General features: G+C 37.7%; 1 protein-coding gene across 3 annotated transcripts in view; it reads left to right on the top strand.

Moving 5' to 3' along the window:
- LRCH2 (leucine rich repeats and calponin homology domain containing 2) overlaps window positions 1-4,510 on the top strand; it is a 98,387-nt gene extending 93,877 nt beyond the window's left edge. For 2 of the 3 annotated variants that reach the window (XM_027054873.2, XM_027054872.2), the window contains one exon: window positions 1,499-4,502. In XM_027054873.2, the coding sequence (XP_026910674.1) occupies window positions 1,499-1,618 (120 nt within the window). In that variant the 3' untranslated portion in view covers window positions 1,619-4,502. Of the gene's footprint in view, window positions 1-1,498 lie in introns of all 3 variants that reach the window. The other variant, XM_027054874.2, reaches the window with a different exon arrangement.
- The last annotated feature ends 12,487 nt before the right edge of the window (window positions 4,511-16,997 follow it).

Below are 16,997 nucleotides of genomic sequence, written 5' to 3'. Positions count from 1 at the left end.
AGAGAAGAGAGTGAAGACGGAACTCTTGAAAACATCAAGAAAGCTAGGAGAGGGACAACCTGGCTGGCTGAGTGGGTAGAGCATGTGACTCTTGATCTTGGGGTGGTGAGTCTGAGCCCCACGTCGGGAGTAGAGATTACTTACAAAAAGGAAAGAAGTTAGAAGAGGATCAGCCAAGGCTAATGAAACCTAATGCAAAGCTGCCTTAAGGTCAAATGAGATGTGATGTGCTTACAAGCGGAGGCAGTTGCTACTTCTCAAATTCTAGGCCACTGAACGAAGAAGCAACAAAGATCACTAGCAGCTGGAAAGAAGTAACAGTAAGACAAACAAAAAGTACTGAATCATTTCACATATTAGAGACCGTGGAACCTCAGAACTGGTAGAATGAACGAGAGAGGCCAATTTTGTACAGGACTGAAGAGTTTACACTCTTCAGTTTGTTTCTTACACGGTCCTTTCTTCAGGTTGAAGAAACCGAGTCTCTGCGTAGTTTTTAGTACCTTTAGCACTTCGTATTGCATGGCCCTTAGATTTCCTGACTGGAAATGGAGTGCTCTTTCTACTCCAGCACAAGAGCTTAGGGAACTTCTAGCATGGCTGTCTCACTTTAAAGTACTCGCTTATTTATGTGGATCAGATCAACCTCAGATCAAAACAAAGACCGTAAAATAGAATCCCGTACCCTAGAAGTCTATCGAAAGAGCCATTTTAGAATTAGAATTTGTACAATGAGATGCCACCTGACCGCTGTTAGAATGGCTGTTGTCCAAAAGACAAAATGTTGATGAGGACGTGGAAAAAAGAGAACCCTTGCATCAGGTTGATGGGAAGGTAAATCGGTGCAGCCACTGTGGCATGGCAAACAGTATGCAGGATCCTCAAAAATTAAAAATAGAAATACCATATGATCCAGCAATTCTACTTCTGAGTGTTTATCCAAAGAAAACAAACATACCAATTCAAGGGGATATTCACACCCCTGTGTTCATTGTGGCATTATTTACGATAGCCAGGATATGGAAGCAACCGAAGAGACCGTTGGTGGATGAATGGACACAGATGTGGTATACATACAGCAGAATACTACTCAGCCATAAAAAAAAACGAAATCTTGCCATTTGTGACTTGGATGGTCTTTGAGGGAATTATGCTAAACAAAATTAAGTCAGACAGAGAACGACAAATCCTGTATGTTTCCACTTACGTGTAGACTCTAAAAAAAACCCAAGTGGACAAACAAAATAAAATGCACATTATAGATACAGAGAAGAGAATGCTGTTCAAATCATTATGTTTTACACTTGAAACTAATATAATGTTACATGGCAATTACACCTCCAGAAGAGAATAAAAAGTTTAGAATTTAATTAAAATTGTGTACTTTCTACTTGAAGTTTTACAGGACACATGTTTTAAAAATCCAGTTCTGACTTGTTCAGGCTTTACTGCACTATTAAAAAACAGATGTTCTGATATCATTTATTTTGTTTTTCAGGAAAGACTCTGTTTGCCTCATCATATTCTGGAAGAGAGAGGTCTTGTGAAAGTTGGTGTCACAGTGCAGGCTCTTCTTGAATTACCTACAACCAAGGCATCTCAGCTTTCTACAGCTTGATGTAACATTTCAAAATTTTAAGTGTATAGTTTCATTTATTTGAAGTGATTTAAAAAATCTCAAGTTCGTGATAAGAATGTCTAATCAAAATTAATAATTTTATTAGGTCAATCCATAGCTTAAAAAAAATCATGTTAAAACATCAAAGTTAAATTTTGAATTGCCCAAACTTCTTTTGGGGGAAAAACTGGATTAACTTAATAAGAGTTTTTGATAAATTCAAATTCTCTTTTTACTGAGTCAGTTGATAACCTTCGTTATTTTTCAAAAACCAGATTGACACTAAATTTAAGATGTGGTTTCAATTTAATAATCACATTAGGTTTACTTTTTTATATCAGAGCATACTAGTAAACACCTGGATGAGGTAATCATTTTTTTACCGATTTAAAACTATTCTATATTTGAGTTATTTAATACACTTCTAATTCTAGTTTATACACAGTTTCTTCAATCTTTGGTCTTAGTTTTCTAGAAAAAAATGAGTAGAAAATGCAGAACTCTGGCTTTATATTAAATTCTTTTAGTATTATAGGTTAGTGCCAAAATATTTTCAGTTGTACTGTAGACTGTTTACATGTGAAGTGCCTGTGTAATTGATGACTCTTACATAGTCTTAAGCATTTTTGCAATTTCTTTTTATGTATTAATGGAATCAATGGAACTTTAAAATATTTTAGCAGATTTTGTAAGGTCCGTTATATGTGAGGATTTAAATGTGCCTCACACGGTGACATTTGTGGTTTTTTATTTAGTCCATTGCAGTTTTCCTTAAATTGGTTATGTCATGTTGTCAAAAAAAAAAAAAAAACAATGTTAATATGCTTAATTTATGCTATTTAATTTTGCAAAACTTAATCATCTTTTAATATGTATTATTTGGAGAGTATTTTATTTCTGTATTGAAAATGTTACACAAGGCAGTAAGGTTTTTGAGAAGTAGCCAAGTACTCATTATCAAGGACACTTTGATAGGCCTGCCAAAGTTTGGATCTGTGTCTGGACTTTCAGTCGGCATGCTGCCATTAGCTGGGTTGGTTTTTTTTTCAGGTTCATAGAGCAGCCATTGAAGAATAGGTGTGTATTTGGAATCCGGCCATTTGTGGATCCTGTAAATCTTAGGGTCCTCAATGAACATGATGTTGAATTAAACACAGACCATTCTATAAATATTTTCCTAAGTATGCTATGTTACCTAAAGTCCTTGTTTAGTTTGGAGCTGGATAAATTTACGTTGGTAGGAGTGCAGGAATTTTTCAAAAACATTACTGTAATAACTCAGTTTGCTATAGAAGAACCTTAGTATAATTACTTTTGTAGTAGCCAAGCAAGTGCCATATCTTAAATATGTGATTATTTGCACTTGTTACCTCTTAATATGGATGCAGCTTATTAAAAGTGTTGGCCTGGGTATTTCAAAGGGTATATATACAAGGTAAAACTAGTGTGCCGAATGGTATAATAAGGGTTGGTTTAGAAACAACTCTACTTTTATTGATCACTTGGCAATGAAGCCATATAATTACATTTTGGCATTAGAATACACATGTGTTCTTTACATTCCCCAAGTGTGAAATTGGAGCTTTTAAAGAACTAAAGCTTCTTATAACTGTAAGGTTTAAAATTAAATTATTAGTAATTTATTCCTTTAAATATTTCAGCTAATTAGTTACTATTTTTCAGTTGGATCTAAAAAAACACTTCATTGGCATAATCAATCTCCCTAGTGAAAACTTGGGTAATAAAGGTAAGAAATGGCAAACAAATATCTCAAGTTGTTAGTTTTTATTGTACAGATCTGACAACGTTACAAATCAAGTGACCATTAAGAGCTACAGCAATCATTCATACTGCTTTCGTAGTTCCCGTGCGGTAGGATTCCTCTTCTCAATCAGTCTAGATGTTAATTATTTTACAGGTATTTTCCTGTTTCTCATTGAAATTATAGGCCATTTCCTTATTGCATCTCACTTACTTGTCAGTTATTGCTTTAAAGGGAAACTACACCAGAACCTCTCTTACAGCATTCTTCGCCGCAAAGCAAAATTCCATTTAAGACGGGTCCATCTGAGGTTCACATCATGTCAGTCTATTTACTCTAGTGCCAAAAGGCAACACCACCTCTAAGTCAGTTTCTCAGCATAGTCCCCAAGGACACATTTTATCAAGGCTCTGATGTATTTCTTTTAGTAGTTTTTAAAATAAGTGTAAATTTTTATTCTAAATGGTTTTTATGGTTATTTTATATTTACTTCATCACTTATTGAATTAAGAATGATTATAATTATTTGAATTGGATTTGTGATTTGAAGGGGTTAAATAAGTCAAGCAAATATTTTATTAGGCCCTAAAAAATGTAGTAGATAGCTACTCCTGCTAAATTTTATTACTCTATGGCACAAGACAGAAGTGATGTTGGATATGTTAGAATTGAAATAAGGAGTAAAAATGCATTACCGTTTGTTTAATAATTATCTTTACAGAATGCTAGTTTATCGACTTTTCTAAGTGAATTTTTTGAAGAATTCAGAAATCTTTGTATTGGTCACAGATCTATCATAATTGATTTTCTGATGCATTTAAAAATAAATGGAACACTAAATGTATATTACCGATGCAAACTGTGGATAAAGTTGAATGAAAAAATTAAAGTCTGAGATTTCTTTTCTCTCTCTTTACTTCTTCTCCCAACATCACAGCATCCATCTTCCCTAGGTATTTGATAGCTTGTGTCTGTATTCTCTACTATGGAAAAATAGACTTCAAGAGGATATTTCATGTAAGTTGCTTAAGAGTTCAGATTCTCTTTACAGTTCCTAAGATACCGTCACAAAATAAATCACCTTTATGTAAGTTTGACTCTTTAGATACATAAATGTCCGATAAACTTTTACGTAAAGTGAAAGATAGGATATGTGGTTATCTGTATTGTAGAATTTAGTGTGAGGTATATGATTGAATTACCCTTAAGCAATTTGATGATAAAAAAAAATCATTTTCAAGTAATTCCAGTTTTTATTTTTTTTTTTTTTATTTTTTTTCAAGTTTATTTATTTTTGAGACAGAGACAGAGCATGAACGGGGGAGGGTCAGAGAGAGAGGGAGACACAGAATCGGAAGCAGGCTCCAGGCTCTGAGCCATCAGCCCAGAGCCCGACGTGGGGCTCGAACTCACGGACCGCGAGATCGTGACCTGAGCTGAAGTCAGACGCCCAACTGACTGAGCCACCCAGGCGCCCCAAGTAATTCCAGTTTTTAAAAACTCTGCCTACTTCATTAAAATGACTGTCATTTATTCATAATTATTATTCATCCTACTAGTGGAAGCTTATTCAGGTAAATATTATTATTAAAGGTGATATTGCCCCTGTTTTATAGTTACCCTAAAGTCTGAGATTTAAAGATGTGCTTAAGAAGTAAGTAAACAGTGGGGTGCCTGAGTGGCTCAGGTGCTTAAGCGTCCGACTGCAGCTCGGGTCATGATCTCACAGTTTGTGAGTTCGAGCCCCTCGTCGGGCTCTGTGCTGACAGCTCAGAGCCTGAAGCCTGCTTTGGATTCTGTGTCTCCTCCTCTCTCTGCCCCTCCCCAACTTGTGCTTTGTCTCTCTCTATCAAAAATAAATAAATGTAAAAAAAATTTTTTTTGAAAAGAAGTAAACATTTAGCATAACTTGTTAAAAAAGTATCCTAACTTTATCACAGAATTTTGAATTGTCTTTATTTGCTTTAATAAATATTGATGTTATACATAGAGTGGTTCTAAGGTTCTCAGGAACCTGTCTCAGCATCCAGAGTGCTCTAACAGGCTGGGTGCCCTTTGATACATTAATGTATATTAAGTTAATTTGGAAATGCCTAGATGTCTTCTCTTCCTTAAGGCATAGTCTTTTTTATTTCTGCATTTTAAAACATGAAAAAAATCCCTGTGCTTATGGTGTTAAAATAGTTTAGATTTTCCACAGAAAGAGGGAGAGAGTGTGTGTGAGTGTGTGTGTGTGTGTGTGTGTGTGTGTGTGTGTACGCACGCACGCACGTGTTAAGCAAGGCTTCGTCTATTGTAGCCAAGGAGCGTCTTACTGCATTGGAAAATCAGAGTTTTTACAAGCTGTGAGAATTCTGACATCAGTAGTTTAGGATGGGAAGTTGCTGACTGAATCATTTGAAAGTTACCACAATTTGTAAAAGAGAAGATTCTTTAAAATTCTTTAAATTTTTTCTTTTAAAAAATTTTGAAGAAGCTATTGCAGCCTATTTTCTTTGATTCTTAAATACATAATATTATCCTGCCACTTGAAGATTAAGGAAAGTTAATCATTTTTACTGTATGCCATTAATATTCATCAAGGGTCTACCTAAATAGGCAAAAAATATATTAGGTATGCACGTATGTAAATATATAAATAGAAATAGATTTTTCAGATAGCAAATTGAATTTTCTAGAACTTTGTTCAGATACCTCAGTCACTTCTAATGCAAAGAAATAACAAGTAATGCTGTATAATTTATGAAGTAATAATATTATTCTATAGAATACAGAACAGTGATTCTGAAACTTTAATATGCATGTGGAGCACCTAGTGACCTTATTAACCAAATACCAATTGATTCAACAGTTCAGGGGTGGGCTTTCAGATTCTCCATTTCTAACAAGCTCCCAAGTGATGCAGATCTTGCTGGTTGAGTGACCAGTTTTAGTAATAAGGCTTTGTGGTTGTTCAAGCTTTATGTCAGTATCAGTTTATTATACAAATAGTAGTTCGATATTTTAAGTGATGATTCAAGGTCTTGGTAACAGGTACTTAGCATTTTTTAATAGGTCTCTATTCTGAAATGTGTTCTACTTTATTAAGAACTTTTGGATTTTCTTTTATGGTTTTATTTAATTATTTTCTTAAGTTTTTATGTTAATTTCAGCTAGTTAACATACAGTGTTGTATTAGTTTCGGGTGAACAATATAGTGTTTGAACACTTCCATACATCACCTGGTACTCATCACGACAGGTGCATTCCTTAGTCCCCATTGCCTATTTGACCCATTCCCCACCAACGCTTTCCCCTTCTTTTATGGTTTTAAAAGGTGTGCTTAGGGCGCCTTGGTGGCTCAGTGGAGTAAGCCTCCAACTCTTGATCTCGGCTCAGGTCATGATCTCTCAGTTCATGAGATTGAGCTCTGTGCTGACAGTGCAGAGCCTCCTTGGGATTCTCTGTCTCCCTCTGTCTCTGTCTCTCTCAAAATAAGTTTTAAAAACTTAAAAAAAAAAAAAAAGAGATGTGCTTGATGCTCTGATTAACACTATTTTTTAAATTTTCTTTTAAAATCTATTTTAAGCACACATGACCATGTGATTTTAGTCACATGAAGAATAATATAAGTATTTGTAAAACTCAAGTTCATATAATGTTAAATTAGCAAATATTAACACAAAGCATGTTCCTCTTTTGGAATGCTTAGGAAGAAAACTACACTTATTTTTCATGGTGTTCATGTTAGTCCGTTCTCCTCTTGCTAGGCAGAAATTCTTGGTTTCAAGTTGAAAACATACTTACTCTTTCAGGCTACCATGATGAATACAAAATTTGGGCCCCATACAAATACATACTTAATTTTAAATACTTATAATTTTTTAATGCTTATTTATTTTTGAGAGAGAAAGAGAGAGAGAGAGCGCACGCTCAAGTGGGGGAGGGGGCAGAGAGAGAGGAAGACGCAGAATCCGAAGCAGGCTCCAGGCCCTGAGCTGTCAGCACAGAGCCCCACGCGGGGCTCAAACTCACAAACTGTGAACTCATGACCTGAGCTGAAATCAGACGCTTAACCGACTGAGCCACGCAGGCGCCCCAATTTACGGTTTTTTAATTAGAGTTCACACTTTCAGTTACAGATTACATCCCTTGTGAACAAATGGAAAAAGGTATTTATTTATTTCATTCCTTTTTTAAAGATGTTTATTTATTTATTTATTTTTAGAGACAGAGAATGAGAGCATGAGCATGAGCAGGAGAGGGGCAGAGAGAGGGAGGGAGAAAGAATCCCAAGCAGGCTCCATGCTGTCAGTGTGGATTCCAACGTGGTGCTTGATCTCACAACTGTGAGATCATGACCTGAGCTGAGACCAAGAGTTGGTGGCTTAACCGACTGAGCCACGCAGGTGCCTCTATTTCATTCCTTTTTTTTATGGTAAAGTAAGTTATATTGACTTAAAACATTTGGAATCATTTCACTTATTTTCGTGCCTCCCAAAGCATGTGGTAAATTGTCCATTAAAAATCAAATTAAAATACAAGTTAGCCTGAATTACCAAGGGCAGCTGAATGTCTTCTGGGGCAAGATGACTCATTTACTCTGATGAAAATATGGGAAGGTTAATAATTAAATATAAAAAGGGAGAGCAGAATCATGTGAAACATTGTACTAGGTGCTTTTTTATTAATTGAATTACAAATAATGAAATCTATATACCTTTACTGAAGTTTGTCTCTTATTCACAATCTTTAAAATTAAGATTGAGGGGCACCTGGGTGGCTCAGTCGGTTGAGCGGCCGACTTCAGCTCAGGTCATGATCTCGCGGTCCGTGAGTTCGAGCCCCGCGTCGGGCTCTGTGCTGACCGCTCAGAGCCTGGCGCTTGTTTCGGATTCTGTGTCTCTCTCTCTCTCTCTGACCCTCCCCCATTCATGCTCTGTCTCTCTCTGTCACAAAAATAAATAACGGTTAAAAGAAATTTTTTTTAAATAATAAAATTAAGATTGATTTAGTGTTAGAAATTAGTGTTATGGTGTAACCTAAATTATAAAATCGTACTTAATTGCATAGAATCATGCTTATTAGTGAAGAAACAACATCTATGCCGTATACATTTTTTTAAATAAAATGTACAAATATACCAAATGTACAAATGTACCGATACACAAAGTACTGGTATAATTTCTTGTTATTGTGTGCCACCGAAATTTCCAGGTGTTTTATATAATAAGATAAGAAATAGTTCATGATACACTCCTAGGTATAATCATAAAAAATTTAATTCCATAAAAGCGTTTACAATTTGTGTACTGCTGCTGTTTCATTCTTTATACTAGGAAGCTGAGGCCCAGAATTATAAGACAGAGAGCCCCAAATAAACTCATACCTATATGGTTAATTAATCTATGATAAAAAAGGGAAGAAAGTACAATGGATAAAGGACAGTCTGTCTTCAACAAATGGTTTTGGGAAAACTGGGCAGCAACAGTAGAAGAATGAAACTGGACCACTTTCTTACACCAAACACAACAGGAAACTCCGAATGCATTAAAGACCTAAATGTGTTAGACACAAAACTATAAAACTCCGAAATGAAGAAATAGACAATAGCTTCTTGGACACCGGCCTTAGCAACATATTTATGGATAGGTCTCCTCAGGCAAGGAAAACAAAAGCAAAACTAAACTATTGTGACAACACCAAAATAAAAGACTTTTCTACAGTGAAGGAAACCATAAAAATGCAACCTACTGACAAGAGAAGACACTTACAAATGTCCAATAAGGGGTTAATATCCGAAATCTGTGAAGAACTTACACAATACTAAAAAAAGCCCTGATAATCCAATTAAAAAATGAGTAGAGATTGATAAATTTTTTATAGATTATGATACTGACACTTTATCAGATATGTTATTTGCAAATATCCTCCCATTCCAATGTTTGCCTTCTAGTTTGTTGATGGCTTCCTTCGCTGTGCAGAAGCTTTTTATCTTGATGAGGTCCCAATAGTTCATTTTTGCTTTTGTTTCCCTTGCCTCAGGAGATGTGTCTAGTAAGAAGTTGCTATGACCAATGTCAAAGAGATTACTCCCTGTGTTCTCCTCTAGGACTTTGATGGTATCCTGCCTCACATTTAGGTCTTTCATCCATTTTGAATTTATTTTTGTGTTTGGCATAAGAAAGCAGTCCAGTTTCATTCTTTTCCATGTTGCTATCCGGTTTTCCCAACACCATTTGTTGAGGAGACTGTCTTTTTTCCATTGGATATTCTTTCCTCCTGCAAAATCTGCAAAGAACTTATCAAAGTTAGGATGCCTGGGTGGCTCAGTCAGTTAAGCATCCAACTTCGGCTCAGGTCATGATCTCGTGGTCCATGAGTGTGGGCCCCATGTCGGGCTCTATGCTGACAACTCGGAGCCTGGATCCTGCTTCAGATTCTGTGTCTCCCTCCCTCTCTCTCTCTCTCTCTCTCTCTCTCTCTCTCTCACTGCCCTTCCCCACTTGTGCTCTGTCTCTCTCTCTCAAAAATAAATAAACATTAAAAAAAATTGTAAGAACTTATCAAAGTCAACACCCAAAATACAAATAAGCCAGTTAAGAAATGGGCAGAAGACGTGCATAGACATTTTTCCAAAGAAAACATACAGATGGCTAACAGATACGTGAAAAGATGCTCAACATCACTCATCATCAGGGAAATACAAATCAAAACTACAATGAGGGACGTCTGGGTGGCTCAGTCAGATAAGTGTCTGACTCTTGGTATCGTTTGTGAGATAGAGCCCCATGTTGGGCTGCATGCTGACAGCACAGAGCATGCTTGGGATTCTGTCTCTCCCTCTCTCTCTGCCCCTCCCCCATGCTTGCTCTCTCTTTCTCTCAAAATAAATAAACTAAAAAAAAAAAAAACTGCAATGAGATATCCCCTCACACCTGTCAGAATGGCTAAAATTAACACAGGAAACAACAGATGTTGGCAAGGATGCAGTTAAAGGGGAATCTTCTTGCACTGCTGGTGGGAATGCAAACTGGTGCAGCCACTCTGGAAAACAGTATGGAGATTCCTCAAAGAGTTAAAAGTAGAACTACCCTACGACCCAGTAATTGCACTCCTAGGGATTTATCCAAAGGATATAAAAGTGTTGATTTAAAGGGTCACATGCCCCTCAATGTTTATAGCAGCATTATCAACAGTAGCCAAATTATGGAAAGAGCCCAAAGGCTCATTGACTGATGAATGGATAAAGAAGAAGTGGTATATAATATACAATGGAATTCGTACGAGAGGATCACTGTTTCCCTAGGTTTTGGAGATCATTCAGTGCTGCATTCAGTGAACCTTAAGTGTAATAATTTGTTATGTATTGTGCACAGAGCATAAGACAGACCCTTTACTCCAAAATTCCTTTACTAGCTATGGAACTTTGTGCTAACTTAACCTGTCTATATGGCTAGTACATGGAGTAGATGAAATGGGAATTGTGTAGATTGCCCAGCATAGCTCTTATGTGACGTAGGTTTCCTCCATTTGGATATTAAATGTGCAGATGGCCAAAGATATTTTGTTGAGAAAATTATATCATAATTCAGATGTAAGCTTTATATTGGTTGGCCACAGGATTGCCTGTAGGTAGGTACCAAACTTCCTTTATGGGTATCGTCTATTTAAAAGTCTAACGGGGGTGGGGGCGCCTGGGTGGCGCAGTCGGTTAAGCGTCCGACTTCAGCCAGATCACGATCTCGCGGTCCGGGAGTTCGAGCCCCGCGTCAGGCTCTGGGCTGATGGCTCAGAGCCTGGAGCCTGTTTCCGATTCTGTGTCTCCCTCTCTCTCTGCCCCTCCCCCGTTCGTGCTCTGTCTCTCTCTGTCCCAAAAATAAATAAACGTTGAAAAAATTTTTAAAAAATAAAAGTCTAACAGGGGGTGCCTGGGTGGCTCAGTCGGTTGAGTGTCTGACTTCGGCTCAGGTCATGATCTCACAGCTTGTGGGTTTGAGCCCCGTGTCGGGCTCTGTGCTGACAGCTCAGAGCCTGGAGCCTGCTTCAGATTCTGTGCCTCCCTCTCTCTTTGCCCCAACCCACTCGCATTCTGTCTCTGTCTCTCTCAAAAATATACAAGCATTAAAAAAATTTTTGAAAAAGAAAAAAAAAGTCTAACAGTTGCTCAGTTGAAATTCCAGGTTTGCACTATAATGCAGAAGAGATTGCTTTAAACCAGAAGGTCTGATTATCTCCTTAGCAACAAAGTAACTTTAATATGATTCCTGCCATATTAAATACTTCATTTTGGGGTGGAATGCTTTCTCAGTGGTCCAACTAGAGGTAATGTATACAAATTATAAGTTTTTCAGGAATTTAAGTTCATCCCCACATTTTCTTGGTTAATTTGCTTCACACTTCATTTCATAAGTAGAAATGATCAGTTGAGAACTCCCTAATCTTTCCACTTGCAGATTGAACTACCCTTAAAACTATTGGATTATTCAGGACTCTTACAATGGAAGATGTGTCTTTCCACTTAAAGGCCACGTATTATCTGAAGGAAAAAAAAAAAAAACCTGTACTTTGCTTTTTTTGTTAGTTAATTTTCTTGCCTCCACCTTGATTGTTACTATCAAGATAAAAACACATGCTATTTGAAAACAATCACAAAATCCCCCACAGTACTCCCAGCAATTGGCTGCTGTTTCTGCTTGCCTACAAACCCAAATCTCTTAGAAGACTCCTTAAGCTGTCTCCACTTCCTCGCCTCCCATTCTTCCCTCAGTCCCCTCTATTCTTCCCTACCTCCCCAGCTCACTGACAAGGATTGCTCTTGCTAAAATCGCCATGATCTCAGTGTTTCCAGATATGGTCAGTTCTTTATTCTCATCTCTTTCGACCTCTCACCAGCTTTCCTCATTGTTGGCCTCTCCCTCCTTTCAACATTGCCCTCTCATATCTTTAAGACACTGTATTCTCCCAGTTTGCCTCCGCATTCCCTGGCTACTCCTACCCTACTTCTAAATGAGTGGTTCTCAAACTTTAGTATACACTACGATCACCTTGGAAGCTTGTTAAAATGCAGATTCTTGGGCATTCTCAGAAATTCTGATTTAAGAGCTCTGAATGAAGCCTAAGAACCTATCTTTGACCAGTACCCACAAAGATTATGATACGGATGGGTCGTAAATCTCGATTTTGAAAACCTTTGCTCTTTAGGTCACATTCCTGTGCCTTCTTTCTGTCTACTCTTTCTCTTTTGGAGAACTCCTCCATTTCTAACTATATCAGTGCTTCTCAGCCATAGCTACAATATAGAATCACCTAGGGAGCATTTAAAAACTTTCAGTGCCAATTACAGACCACATAGACAAATGCTGGAAATGTAGCTTAGACTGTAGTATTATTAAAAGCTTCCCAGGTTATACTCTTTTGCAGCCAGAGTTGAGAACCGCACTATTCTGTAGACTTAGAACTTTTATCTTTGGCTTAACTGTCTCCTGAGTTTCAAACGAATGTATCCAGTTGCCTACTTAACATCATATTGTAGTATCTCAGACATCTCAATCCTAAAATAGCCAATAACGAACTATTGATGTTGAGGGTTCCTGCGTGGCTCAGTTGGTTACACGTTCAACTTTAGCTCAGAGTCATGATCTCACGGGTCATTAGTTCGAGCCCCGTGTTGGGCTCTGCACTGACCGTGCAAAGCCTGCTTGAGATTCTCTCTCTCTGTCCCTTCCACACTCACTCTGTCTCAAAATAAATAAACATAAAAAAGAACTACTGATTCTGCACCCTGGCCTCAAACACATTCATACCCATAGGAATAAATATTAATATCATCCACTCAGGTGCTCATGATAGGAAACTGGGTGTCCTCTTTTTTAACTTTATTTTTCATATTCAAATCATTTGTAAGACTTGTCACTTTTTTTGATGAACCAAATTGAAATTTCATTTGTTTATGGGGCACCTGGGTGGCTCAGTCGCTTAAGCCTCTGATTTCGGTTCAGGTCATGATCTCACACAGTTCTTGAGTTCGAGCCCCACGCCGGGCTCTGTACTGACAGCTCAGAGCCTGGAGCCTCCTTCGGATTCTGTGTCTCCCTCTCTCTCTCTCTGCCCCTCCCCTGCTCACACTCTGTCTCTCTCAAAAATAAATAAAACACTTTTTAAAATTTCATTTATTTATTAAAAATTATCTTAGGGGTACCTGGGTGGCTCAGTTGGTTAAGCATCCGACTTCAGCTCAGGCCGTGACCTCATAGGTTGTGGGTTCGAGCCCTGCATCGGGCTCTGTGCTGACAGCTCAGAGCCTGGAACCTGCCTCGGATTCTGTGTCTCCCTTTATCTCTGACCCTCCCCTGATCGTGCTCTCTCTCTCTCTCTTTCTCTCAAAAATAAATAAACATTAAAAAATTTAAAAAATATATTTTAATTTGAATAATTGACACAATTGTGCAATAGTTGCAGATGTAGGACATAGTGATTAACGTTTTCTTATTTATTTATTTATTGGAATTACTGTGGCCGAGGTCAAAGAGGTTGTGGCCTGTGCTCTCCTCTAGGATTTTGATGGTTTCCTGCCTCACATTTAGGTCTTTCATCCATTTTGAGTTTATTTTTGTGTGTGGTATAAGCAAGTGGTCTAGTTTCATTCTTCTGCATGTTGCTGTCCAGTTCTCCCAGCACCATTTGTTGAAGAGACCATCTTTTTTCCATTGGATACTCTTTCCTGCTTTGTCAAAGATTAGTCAGCCTATAATTATGTTTTTATAAGGACAGATTCTTCAGAAAAGGAAGGATTATTTGTCAAGATGGAGTTTTCAGACCTGCTTGCTTTGGATCACAGGGACAAACTTGGGAGGCAGAGACTTTCTTATTGTAACACAATGGCAATATTCATTTATATTCCTTCATACAGAGAGAGGGTTTTTTTCAACACCATGTACTAAGTAATCCATTATTTTTCCTTTGATTTGTGGTGCCATCTTTGTTATTTAAAAAAAATTTTTTTTTTAATGTTTATTTATTTTTGAGACACAGAGAGACAGAGCATGAACGGGGGAGGGTCAAAGAGAGAGGGAGACACAGAATCTGAAGCAGGCTCCAGGCTCTGAGCTGTCAGCACAGAGCCCGACGTGGGGCTCGAACCCACGGACCGTGAGATCATGACCTGAGCCGAAGTCGGACGTTCAACTGACTGAGCCACCCAGGCGCCCCATCTTTGTTATTTTAAATTGTCACATAAACACGTGTCTATCTCTGTGCTTCCTATTTTGTTATATAGGTGTATTTGACTGTTGCAATAGTATTACGGTTTTCTAAAAAGTAAAAAAAAAAAAAAGTTATTATGGCACTTTCTTCACCCTTCTTAAGGTTGACATAACAATGCGTGGACCTTTATTATACTGTGTACATTTTTAGGACATTTATTTACTTTCTTAAAAAAACGAACTAGAATTTTAGTTGAGATTACATAGGATTTAAATATTAATTGGGGATAATTGATGCATTTGTAACAAGTCATTCCAGCCAGGAGTACGGAATGTATGTCTATTTGGCTTTTCTGTGTCTGCTATTAGAATTTATCATTTTCTCCATAGAGACCTTTGGCCTTCCTGATTAAGTTAATGCCTGGATATTTTATGATTTTGATGCAATTGCGAATGGTACTTTTGAAATTATATTTTTACTTAGTTATTGCGGACATGGTAAAATGCTCTTTAGTTTGTGTTTGGAGGGCGCCTGGGTGGCGCAGTCGGTTAAGCGTCCGACTTCAGCCAGGTCACGATCTCGCGGTCCGGGAGTTCGAGCCCTGCGTCAGGCTCTGGGCTGATGGCTCAGAGCCTGGAGCCTGTTTCCGATTCTGTGTCTCCCTCTCTCTCTGCCCCTCCCCGTTCATGCTCTGTCTCTCTCTGTCCCAAAAATAAATAAACGTTGAAAAAAAAATTAAACTAAAAAAAAAAAAGTTTGTGTTTGGAAATCTTGCTTAAGTCTTCTTAGTTTCAATGACTTGCTTATGATACTGGTTCTTTAATGTAAATGATCATATCATCTTCAAATAATGATAGCTTTCAGGTCTCCCTCTAAATCCTTAAACCTCTTATTTCTTTGTCACCTTGGCCAGGACCTGCAATGTATGTTTTATACTATGGTGATAGCTGGCTGTTTTGTCCTCATTTTAGTCTTGACAGAAATGAATTCATCTTCTTCCATTAAGGATAATGTTTTCTGTACGTTTTTGAATATGCTATCAAGTATTCTAGTTTTCTAGACTTTTAAAAATAACCATAAGTAGATGTTAGACTGTATTAAATATTGTTTGCATCAATTGTAATTTAGTCCCATAGTCTGTTTTATGGCAATTGACATTAATAGGTTTTCTGACATTGACTCAACCTTGTGTTGATGGGATAAATCCTCCTTGATAACGATTGCTTTAATACCTCATATTTCATTTGGCCTGCCCTGATATTACCCCTGTGGTCGCATATACCTGCTCTCATTACTGTAGTACAATAATTGTTTCAAGGAGATGCAGAGTAGAGGCAAAACCAAAACATAAACCTCTTTTTTTTTTTTTTTTTTTTACCAACTATTCCTTTCACTGCAGCATCTAGGTAACATTGGTACTCGACTTCAACTAGTTCAATTAGTTTTTTGGGCCTGTATTTTCCTCTCTAGTTTCTCTGGAGTTAATTTCATGGAAGAAGTTAGTAATTGTGCTAGTTTTCCATCATTGACAGAATTTTTAGAAGTCTTGCTTACTGGCTGAGCCACTCGGGTGCGGTGCCCCTTAGGTATTTAAAAAAATGTCTTTTGTTTAATGTTTTATTTTTGAGAGAGAGAGAGAGAGGGCAGGAGAGAGGCAGAGAGAGAGGGAAGCACAGAATCCGAAGCAGGCTTCAGGCTCCATGCTGTCGGCACAGAGCCCGACGCGGGGCTCGAACTCACAACCTGCGAGATTGTGACCTGAGCCGAAGTCAGGTTGGACCCTCAAACGGCTGAGCCACCCAGGTGCCCCAACCCCTTAGGTATTTTATATATAAACTGCTATTGAGCCAGATTCCCTTCTTCTGTATTTGTACAGTTTAGTTTTTGAACTTTTATAGTTTTTCTCCATTCATTTTATCTTGTTAGTTGTCAGACATTTCCAAATTGTTTCTTTCGGAGTCTTGATTCTGCATTCTAACATATTAGCGGTTACCCCTTCCCAGTTTGATAAGCATACATTTACATCTCCATCTAAATCTGTATAGATTGTGTTTTTCAGTGTTTTATTAATGTATTCTGGTTGAGACCTTCTTCACAATTGATAATAATCGACGCTATTAAAGTACTTTATCAACTAGATATAAAGCATTCCAAAATCATCTAGGCCAGTGCTTCCCAAAACTTTAATGTGCACACAAATTGCCTAGGAATCTTGTTAAAATGCAGATTTTGGCTCAGTAGGTCTGGGGAAGAGCATGAGGTTTTGTATTTCTAACAAGCCTTTGTGTCAGGTTGATGCTGGTGGTCCGTGGAACACAGTTTAAATAGTGAGGACTCTAAGCACATCTATGAATAGCTTTTTCAGGCATAAGATACATTATGAACAGGTTTTTCCCCCCCTGATTTCCTTACCTGTTAAGACCAGGGAAAATA

This window comes from Acinonyx jubatus, chromosome X (assembly GCF_027475565.1).
Source record: "Acinonyx jubatus isolate Ajub_Pintada_27869175 chromosome X, VMU_Ajub_asm_v1.0, whole genome shotgun sequence".
NCBI lineage: Eukaryota > Metazoa > Chordata > Mammalia > Carnivora > Felidae > Acinonyx > Acinonyx jubatus.
Note: the sequence above shows the minus strand (reverse complement) of the source record. Positions and strands in the feature narration are given on the sequence as shown.